General features: G+C 60.5%; 1 protein-coding gene across 3 annotated transcripts; it reads left to right on the top strand.

Annotated features, from left to right (window-relative positions):
- Positions 1-545: 545 nt before the first annotated feature.
- On the top strand, positions 546-8,466 carry ZFAND2A (zinc finger AN1-type containing 2A). 3 transcript variants are annotated; one of them, XM_059881417.1, is made up of 8 exons: positions 546-823; positions 1,218-1,255; positions 1,846-1,944; positions 2,389-2,483; positions 4,020-4,151; positions 6,236-6,387; positions 7,109-7,177; positions 7,444-8,466. In XM_059881417.1, the coding sequence occupies exons 3-8, from the start codon at positions 1,890-1,892 to the stop codon at positions 7,457-7,459; spliced, it is 519 nt and encodes a 172-aa protein (XP_059737400.1). In that variant the 5' UTR covers positions 546-823; positions 1,218-1,255; positions 1,846-1,889; the 3' UTR covers positions 7,460-8,466. The 3 variants fall into 3 exon arrangements, with proteins under 3 accessions (XP_059737400.1, XP_024840790.1, NP_001077231.1); NM_001083762.1 differs by having other exon boundaries at positions 659-823; positions 1,223-1,255; XM_024985022.2 differs by lacking the exon at positions 1,218-1,255.
- Positions 8,467-10,080: the final 1,614 nt, after the last annotated feature.

Consider the following 10,080-nt stretch of genomic DNA (forward strand, 5'->3'; position numbering starts at 1 on the left):
TCACGGAGGGAAAACAAGCGGGCGACAGGAGTGGGGTGACGGGGCGCCACGGCGACAGGTGCAGGCTCTCCAGTGGCCCAGAGCAAGGCTGGGGAGACGGCGCACACGGAGAAACGCGCGGGCAGGCCACCCTGTGGTCTCCCCTTCTGTGAACTTGCCTTCTTGCTCAGGTTCACCTCTGACTCCAAAATCAGCGCCTAGCTGCTCTCGCCGCCGCCCGTACGGACAGCTCTGCGGCTCGGGCGCCCCGCGCGGGGAAACGCCCCGCCGCGCCCAGTGCGCCCCCGCGGACTCGCCTGGCCGTGACTCGGCAGGTCCGAGAAGCCGCGCGACCGTTCGAGAAGAGGCGAGGTGTGGGCGGGCATCAGAGGGCGCGATTGGTCGGCCCGCGGTGACGTGTCGGCGCGCGCCGGGAACGCCTCGCTGCGGCAGGGCGCGATTGGCCCGGCAGGCGTGACGTATCGGGGGCGCGCCGGGAACGCCCGGACGGCGGGAGCGCTCGGGCCGGGCGGCTGCGGATAAATGGCCCGGAGGCCGGGCGCCGCGATGCTGCTCCTCGGTGGGTTCGGGCGGGCCGCGGTCGTCGCTCGGGTTCTGGTCTCCGCGTCCCTTGGCCTCGTTCGCCGCGGCCGACGGCGGACGGGAGGCTCAAGCTCTCGGCCTCCGCCGCCTTCCACTCTCCTCGGCGGCTGCCTGGGCGTCTTGCAGGGGCCGGCCGGGGGTCCGGCCGCAGACCTCGGACGGCAGGGCGCCCGTGTCCCAGCACACCGGGGCTCTTGCTCCACGGACGCAGCGCCAACAGCGCGACCACGGCGGGACTGAGGTGGGTCTCTGGTCGGTCCTCGATGGAGCGGTTCCCGCACACCCGCTCGGTGTCGCTGACCCCTGGAGCCCAGAGGCGCGTGCGAAGCTGCAGGGGGAAGCCGAGCGAGCGGGTCCTGGGGAAGGAACTCCAGAAGAGGAAACGAGGGGCGGGCGGGGTGAGGCGGGTGTTAGTGACGCTCTAACCCGAGGCCTGAGGGCAGGAGCGGGCGTGAGCCGTGGCCAGAGTGTCCCAGGCACCGCGGACACCCCCGGGAGCGGAGAGAGCTGCCGGGCGAGCCCGGAGAAGGCCCTGGGGACGTGGACTCTGGGAGGGACCAGAGTCCGAGAGTGGGTGCCTGATGGGAGGGGAGCCTGTGAGGCGTCCCGGGGACTGACTTCAGCTTTCTCTCAAGTGCAGTGGCCTCGCCGTTTCTACACCTGTTTTCCACTGGTGAGTTAACTTCTTGCCCTTCCCCCGGTCAGCTCCAGGTTGGTGGTCATTAAGGAGTAAATTCTAAGTAAGACTCAATGCATCAGGGAGTTAGAGAGCAAGAGGGGACTGAGTCGAATCTCTCCGGGTTAGTGCAGTTAATTAATGTGATTTAGCACCTGGTAACGGAGTTTAGTTTATGTCAACAAGTATATTCAGTAGATGAAATTGGGATTTAAAGTTCACCAAGGCTGTAACTTTCTTTGGCAACTGTGCAAATTGAATATGAGATGTGCTTATCAATATGAATCAAAATATGAATTAATGAAAACCTAAATTCGGGTTGAGCTTCATAAACTAGAAATTAGAAGGACTGAAAAACACCCTGTCTTTTAATGGGGTTAATTCTGAAGGAGCTGGTACTTATCCGAAGACGCCTATTTTCTTTTTGCTACAAGACAAGAGTTGGGAGGCTTTAGTCCCCTGTGGGAGCCCAGCTGACTTGGGCGTCTACAGTGTGTGTTTACTTTGATCAGCGGTACGGTATAAATCCTGGTGACTGAAATTCAGGCCGTCGTTGCTTTTCTCCTGAGTTTTTCTAATTCTCTCAGGTCACGTTTCGCTCTGCCGTCTGTGTTTTGGACACGTTCTCACAATGGAGTTCCCTGATTTGGGGAAGCACTGTTCAGAAAAAACATGCAAGCAGCTAGGTAAGCACTTTTAAGGGAACCTCAGCAGAAATTGGGCGTTTTGTCATCTGCTTGCCGGGAGAACTGGCCGTTGTCTTCGTTGGCTGATGTTCTTTGGGTCTTGGCCTTTGTGGCTCTTCAGTGATGAGATGCTGGCCTGAGGTTGAGGTTCTGTAGAGCCAGGTAGGAGGCTGGCTGCCCTCGCTGGGTAGACGGAAGAGCGCTGCTTAAACACTCAGGTGCCACCTGAGCTGGGATCTCTCTGGAAAGGGCAGCTGTACCGGTTCTGCAGTGCTGCTGGCATTGTGGAGGTCACGGATCCCGATTATTTTATTCTCTTGTGACACCTCGAGGATGTTTGGTAGGCGTTATATGAACTCAGGGAAGGTAAATAGTTGTTTAATAACGATGTATGATTCTTTCTAGTCTTTAAAGCACTCTACTGTTTTTTGTTTTTTGTTTTAGATTTCCTTCCGTTAAAATGTGATGCGTGTAAACAAGATTTCTGTAAAGATCATTTCACCTATGCTGCACATAAGTGTCCCCTTGGATTCACCAAGGTAATCGATCATACTTCTTCCTGAAGATTCTGATCCTCCCTCTCCAAAGCCGCGCTGCCCGAGGTAGTGGACGCGAGCCACACGTAGCGGAAGCTCAGCTGGAGTGAAAGGAGCCGTGAAGGCCTATTGCTCAGTCACACCAGCCTCGTTTCCGGCCCTCGGTGACCGTGTGCGGACAGGGCAGGGAGGAGCGTCCACCGTCCCAGGAAGCTCGGGCTGCGCAGCTCGAAAACCACAGATTATTCTCGGGGGTTCCTGGAATCAGTCGTTGTAGCCAGACCTTCAAAGCTTACTTAACATGTTAGAACATTTAGTTCCTTAACACACCAAGGGAAAACTGTTCTGTCTTCCTGGGCCCTTCCCAGTGCAGGGCTTGACGGGGGATCCATTTGGGGGGAACTGTGCACACTCTATTTCGGAGTCACTTCGCAGCCTTGGCCTCCTGCCTCAGTGATTCAGACGGGACCTGGTGGAAACTGGACTGTGACTGAGGGAAGCAGACCTGCCTAAGCCCAGAGGTGTGAGACCTGGTTGTTGACGTTTCAGGAGGTCCCAGCCTGAGCTCACTTGTTTTGGGTGCTTCCGAGAGCGGTTTTCTGAGGTCTTTGGCCAGCACTCTACTGGCTCCCCATGGCGGCAGTTCAGAGGTGCAGATGATGCATTTCAGGCTTTGCCCAGTGTCCGCTGTGGTCTGGGCCCTCACTGATTCATGGGGGCGGGGGAGGGTGACTCATGTTCGCCCAGCACCAAGGATCAGGCAAAGCTGTGGTTTTGTTGACTTGACCTTCCTGTTGCCCTGGATGGGGTGAGTCTGCCTAGAGATGACTCAGCGTTGCTTGCTTCTTAACTTGCCCACGGGCCAGCTGCGGGAGCGCCCCTGGGTGGCGTTCCAGCTCCACTCCCAGGCACTCGGGGGTTACCTGTCACCCGCCCACGTCAGCGTCACCTCAGAGCGCTCCTGCGTGAAGCCAGCTCAGCCTGCCCTGAGGGATGCTAACGGTGCTAGGCGCTCCGCTGGGCGCCTGCTGCATCCTTCCAGAGCCCCCATCCTGGGCTTGGTGGGTGACCACGCCTGCCCGTGTGGGCAGGGCGGAAGCCCCTGCTGCATCCTTCCAGAGCCCCCGTCCTGGGCTTGGCGGGTGACCACGCCTGCCCGTGTGGGCAGGGCGGAAGCCCCGTGAGCATCAGGAGGGCCGCTGGCAGGCGTGGCCGGGGCTCCTCTCCACCGGCATTTGCTCCCGGCAGCCCCGCCCGCCTTGCAGGCATCAGGGCAGCTTCTCCGCTCGCTCCTGGTGCTGGACAGATGGCCCTGCCATCCCAAGACTGGCTATCCAGACTGCCCGCCCGCTTCCCTCCTGGGTGGCCTCACCGGCTCTCCTTGGGTCGTCTCTGCGGGCGGGTGATAGTCCGTGGTGCGTTGGCTCCCCTGGGGTCCTCCTGTGAGGGCGACCCCGTGTGGCGGTGCCGCGGGCCTTTCGTTGTGTGCCTGAGCTTTGGTTCCTGATCAGCCCTGTCATCTTACGTTTGTTGCTTTAGGATGTCCGGGTCCCGGTGTGCCCACTCTGTAACAGCCCCGTCCCAGTGAAACGGGGGGAGATCCCCGATGTGGTGGTCGGTGCGCACATGGATGGAGACTGTCGGCGTCCCCCCGGGCAGGAGACGGCGAAGGTGAGGCAGGGCTGCGGGTGCCGCTTCCTCCTCCAGGGAGACGTTAAACCCTAACGATTGTTGAAGGACAGGGAGGCCTGGCGTGCTGTGGTCCACGGGTCGCAAGGAGTTGGACACGACTGAGCGACTGAACAATTGTTTTTCCTGGATTGTGAGCGGCGTGGGTTTCCACAGTTCTGCAAGCGTATTTTCTCAATATCAGGGTCTACATTAGGATTTGCTCTCGTTTACAAGAGTCTTACTGTTTCTCCGAAGGTGGAAAGTTAGTGCGGTTTCTAGGAATCCCTGCCCTTGTGCGCTTTTTCCCTGAGCTCCCCAGGAGACAGCGTAGCATGTACTGATGACATGCAGACCCCAGTGTGCGTCTGTCCGTCCGTAGCGGGCACGGGGCCGCCTGCCTTCCCCGCAGGCTGAGCGCAGCCTGTGTGCCGCGGGCGCCTGTCCCGTGGGGCTGCTGCGGGGCCCTGGCGCCCTTGCTCCAGCGGTGCTCCTGGCGCTCGTGGGCGCTGGCGGTTTTCCCGCTTCTGCTGCTGCTCGGGGGCGCCCGTGAGCAACCGCCCTCCTTGTCCCGTGTGGCAGCCTCACGCTGGCTGAGCCTCACAGACTGGGAGCCCTGGGCCCGCACCCACTCTGGACCGCACTCCTCCTTGCTGGCCCTGCTGGGCTGGCCTGTTCTCCCCTAAGTTCCCTTCTCTGTGTCCCCCGTGTGGGTGCTCGGTCCTGGGTCCTGGTCAGTCTCAGGCTCACGGCGGTCAGGGCAGCTCTGCTGTGGGGAGGGGGTCTCCCGGAGGCACAGCTGCCTCCTGGCCACCCGCCCCCCCCCAAGCCTCCACACTGGCTCGCAGGGTTTCACGTCTGCTGAGTGCGTCCTGCATGTCCGTGAGCTTTCCCTAAAGTCGGGGCTGTTCCCGTTCATCTTTTGCAGTTTTGCGTTAATCCTTTTTCAGAACATCTCTTGGCGGTCACTGTAGAACTTCAGGCGGAGTCTGAGCCGCCACCGGTGATCACCTCCATGTCTGAGGAGCCCCGGGCTGGCCGAGGCCCTCAGCAGACAGTGCGTGGCAGCCTGTCCTGCCCTCAGAGGGGAGGCTCTCTGGCCTCCTGCACGTCCCCGAGCTGCGTGCTCCCCGGGCCAACCCAGGTGGTTCTCTGGGATGCGGGCCGTGTGGCCCCCTCTCTCGGCCTCCAGCACGACTCCAGGCCCCACTCCTGTGAGGCTGAGTCACCATCTGCAGCCGCGGGTTCTGGTTTCTGACCTCAGCCGTCTCCAGCCGCGGGTTCTGGTCTCCGGTCCTCGGCCGTCTGCAGCTGCGGGTTCTGGTTTCCGGTCCTCGGCCGACTGGAGCCGCGGGTTCTGGTCTCCGGTCCTCGGCCGACTGGAGCCGCGGGTTCTGGTTTCTGGTCCGTGTCCATCTCCATGTGCTCCAGCCGCTCCCTGCTTCCTGCGCTCAGTGCAGGACAAAATCGATTGACAGCCTGGAACAGGAGAAGGTGAAGCCTGCCCTGAGCCTCCGCCCCAGGCCCTCTGATCGGGCCTCCCCTCCGCCCCGTGCCCCCCCAGCCCCCACATCCGCGGCCCCTGCTCGGTCCCCGCCGGCTGCTCCTTGCTGCCCCCTGTGCTCAGCCACTGCTTGCCTCGGCGGAGGGCCGCCCCCGGCTGCTGGCCCTGCCTCCTCCGTTGCACCTGTACAGTTGGGAGTGCCTGGCAGCTTACGTCACCCAGAGGCCCCCTGATGGAGCACAGCCCCTGCTGGCCCCGGGGCCCTGCTGGCTCCCCTCGCGCTGCGTGGCCTCTCCCCGTGACCCGTCTGCCCCACCCCCATCTCATCTCTCACTGGGAGCATCCCCAGGCATCCCACGAGTCCCCAACACGAAGTCCTGGCTTTGTATTTGTCGTCTGTTAAAAGTTTCCTGCGTGCTTAGTTAGTATTGTTTACCTGACAAATCTCAGTGAAAGCTTGGCGCCTGCATACTGTTGAGCTAAGAACTGTTTCTGGTTTGAGGGTTAAGGGTCTTATTCGGGGCTTGCTGAGTGATCGCTCAGCGAGGCGGTTGGGACACTGAAGTGACTTGTGCTTCCGCAGGTGTTTACGTTCCGCTGCTCCAGGGAGGGCTGCAGGAGGAGAGAGATGCTGCGGGTGGCGTGTGAGGAGTGCCGCGGCAGCTTCTGCCTCCAGCACAGACACCCTCTGGACCACGGCTGCACCCGCAGGGGCCCCCCCGGCAGCTTAGCCGGGTGAGGACGGCCTCACTCACCCTACGCGTTGGGACCACCTGGACCTGGAATTGAGTCCCACGCTCGGCTGTGGGGCTGGAATATTCACTGTGGGGTTTGGATGAATATGATCTAAATTAAAAGTGGACTCAGAATTGAAGCTGGAATCTAGTCGTCTGCTGGGACCCTAGTTCTGAAGCTAGAAGCTGTGCTCATGGTGCGGGGGGCGGGTGCGGGCTCCTTTTCGGGGCCACGGGGAGGGTCTGCCCGGGCGCCCGCTTCGTGGAGGGTGATCCCCGTCTCCCTGGGGCCCCCGGCCTGCGGACACATCACCCTGATCTCTGCCTCCCGTGGCGTTCTCTCTGTGCGGTGGTCTCCAAGTGTTCCCTTGGCAGCCCAGCAGTCTGTGCGGCCAGACAGTGACCCCCTCCCTGCACTGTGAGCTCAGCTTCACACACCACCAGACGCCCGCCCTCCCCATGGGCCTGGGTTGCCACACTCCGGCCGCCTCCTGATGGCAGCCCAGCCCCTCTGCTGGCTGGCAGCCAGGAAGAGCCCCCTCGGGAACGTGGACCATCCGCCCCACCTGCTGCAGGAGGAGTGGGAGTCCCCTGCCGCCTCCTGTGACCGTCTCTTGTGGCGTCTGCCTGAACCAGGCGGAGGGTCCCCTCATCCCTGTGCATGTGGCCTCCGTGCTAGAGATGAGGAGCTGGTGGAACGCTGACCTGAGCCTTCCCCACAGGTGCTTGGAACCCAGGCCGTCGGGGGCTTCCCGCGAGGGGCTGGGCAGCTGGCTGGCCCGGCACTTCAGGTATGGCCCGGGAGAGGTCGGGGGGACGGCCACGCTGAGCGCTCACGGTGCGGCTCCTGCCTGGCCTCTGGGACTCTGCGCCCGGTCCCGGCCAGACGGGGGAGGGGGTGTGCGTCAGCCTGCAGGCTCCTCAGCCCCGGGCGACCCCGAGAGACGCTTCACCGCTGGGGTCTGCAGCCCTGTGGGTGGTGGATGTTTTGTACGTGACCACCCACTTCCAGTTAATCCAGACAGACTTAAAAACGAGCTGTTTTCTTCTCTTTCAGGTTCAAAGTAAAGTGATGGTGTGACTGATCCTGCCCAGACTGGCCTGTTCTCTTGCGCTACCTGCACTTTATGCTCTAGCAGGCCCCTGCTTCCCACGCGAGCAGCTCTGGCCTGGGTGTCAGTCACGGGGCTTCCGTCACTCAAACCACCCACAGCGGGTCACACGACGTCTTCCCATGTGGCTCCTGTGGTTGGTCCTCCGAGCCCAGTGGAGGGGCGCCACCTCCCGTTGGGGTCCTTGTCCAGGTGGCCCCTGCTCCCCGCTCCTGCTCCACTGAAAGGACAGCCGTGACCCTCTGACTGCAGGCGTTGAGGTGACGCCAGGAGAGTCCTCGTCTCCTGGGATCTCGGGCGCCAGGAAACTGGAGGAAGAGAAATGCTGTCCGGTTGGGTCCCCAGTGTAACCCACAGGGCACGCTCCCACATGGTTACCCTTTGTGTGCTGGGTTCAGAGCCTCGGTACGCTGGAGGGCGGTGTGCTGGGTGCCCGTCTGCAGGCGGGTGATGCTGCTGTTTGTGGCCCTCCTCTGGTTAGCAGTGGCAGGTTTAGGCTGCTGGCTCTCCAGGTGTGCCAGGATGGCCCGGGGGCCTGTGAGGAGCGCAGCCCCCCGCCCTGCCCGAGTCCTGATGCCGTGGGGCTCGGGGCCACGTGCGAGGAGCACTTCCTGGGCTCCGGCTCTACTCCGTGGTCACTAGCGGGACGGGGGAGCCTGGTGGGCTGCCGTCTATGGGGTCGCACGGAGTCGGACATGACTGAAGCGACTGAGCAGCAGCAGCAGCCGGTGTGAGGAAGAAGCGTTGATGTCGGGAGCTTGAGTGTGTTATCTTCTCAGCTGCAAGTTTTATGACATCTATACACAGATCACGTCTTTCTCAGGAGAGGTTAATGTCCAAACTGAGGCTCTGTAGAGCTGGGTTTTGAAGTTAATACCAAAAAAGAAAAAAATCTCGTTACAAATATTTACAGGTTGAAATAGTGTTTTGGATATAATGGGTTAAATAAAGTGTTAAAGTGAATTTTACTTGGTTTTGTTCTGTGTTTTAATTGTGGCTACTGGGAATTTTAAAGGTAGGTGAGGCTTGCGTCATGCTTCCGTTAGCACTGTTCTTGATCATCCAAACTAAAGGACAAAAATGTGCTGCACTATCAGTGATCACCAACTCACATGAGTGCACTTGTGTTTCTCAGCTTAAACGTGGAATGTTTACGTGTATTTAAGACCTTTCTGAGAAGTTAGCGTTTTCTTGAAGGCCCTGTGTGAAGAGACGTTGCGATGGTGCAGAGGTCGAAGGTCAGGACGGCAGTCGTCGCCGGGCAGTCCCTGCCGCTGTTGACGGAGGTCAACGTCCCCTGGGACCTGGGCATGTCGCTGCCCTCATGCTTTGCTCCTTAGGGAGCGTTGCTGTGCTGGGGGGCGTGTTTCAGAGATGGGTGAGAGGTCCCAGGTTGGCATCCAGGAAGTCACACCAATTTCCTCCCCATCGGTTTCCCTACACCGCCATCAGCTGTTTCATGGGCTCAGTGTTCTCCTAATGTGGTGAAAACGTGGTGTCGTCAGCGGGTCTGCCTTGATGAGCAGAGTTGAGCATTAGTTCTGAGAATTCCTTGTGGACACGACCACGTCCCACAGGATGGGAAAGCCACAAGTGCATTTTAAGTTTTTGTAGGAAGCACTGATGTCGAGAGTTCTATGACCGCGTCCCAAAGGATGGGGACGCCATAGGAGCATTTTAAGTTTTGTAGGAAGCGCTGATGTCGAGAGGTCTGAGTGCCGCTTTCTAAGTGTCGCAGGTCTACGTGCGTCTTTGAGAGAAGGCTGTGCTCACTGCCTCAGCTGCTCAGAGTGGCCTCGAGCGCGCTGTGATCTTGGCCGTGGTTCCCTCACCTGTGAGTGGCAGCCATCTGGGATGGGGCAAGGCTGGTGCTCAGCCTCAGAGGTGCCCGAGGCACAGGGCTCGCCAGGTGTGCAGGCTCTACCTGGACCTCCGTGCCCGGTACTGGGCACACCACCGCCCGGCTGCAGGAGGAGGGTCAGGCTGGCCTCAGCAACTCCATGTGTCTCTCGAGAGGGTCTGGCCCATGTGGGGGAAGGGAGAGCCTTGGGGCAGCTGAGTGTGTTCTCCCGCTGCCTGGGGTCTTCAGCACGTGCAGCCACACCCTTCCTGCCGCTGTTGTCCTGCCTCTGTGTTACGAGCAGCACGCAGGGCCAGGCTGCCTGCCCAGTGCTCCGTGTCCAGTGACCAGTCCTGGCGGCCAAGCTGGTGCAAGGCTGCAGTATCAGACGTGCCCACAAGGTGTCACCAGAGGGTCTCTGAGAACCAGGGAGCCGGTGACTAGACCTCTTTCCTGCGGGCAGCCGCGTCGGGCGACAGGAGGGGCACGACCAGTCCACCAGCCCCAAGTCAGTCTTGCAGGTCGTCCGTGTTCAGGGGGATTGGGGTTTTGTAAGTGTATTTTTAAACTAATTCCTGTTGGCTTTACCTGCTTTACAGTGTTGTGTTTCTACTGCACAGCAAAGTGGGCGGCTGTGTGCACACATACAGCCTCTGTTTTGGATTCCTTCCCAGGTGGCTTACCACGGCGCCCTCAGTAGCACTTCCCGCGCTGCCCAGGAGGTTGCCATCAGTCACGGGTG

This window comes from Bos taurus, chromosome 25, assembly GCF_002263795.3.
Source record: "Bos taurus isolate L1 Dominette 01449 registration number 42190680 breed Hereford chromosome 25, ARS-UCD2.0, whole genome shotgun sequence".
NCBI classification, from domain to species: domain Eukaryota; kingdom Metazoa; phylum Chordata; class Mammalia; order Artiodactyla; family Bovidae; genus Bos; species Bos taurus.

Coding starts and splice junctions, on each gene's coding strand:
- ZFAND2A (XM_059881417.1), top strand. CDS start 1,890: ATGGAGTTCCCTGATTTGGGGAAGCACTGTTCAGAAAAAACATGCAAG. Junction 2,484..4,019: donor GTCCCCTTGGATTCACCAAG/GTAATCGATCAT, acceptor TTGTTGCTTTAG/GATGTCCGGGTCCCGGTGTG. Junction 4,152..6,235: donor CCGGGCAGGAGACGGCGAAG/GTGAGGCAGGGC, acceptor GTGCTTCCGCAG/GTGTTTACGTTCCGCTGCTC.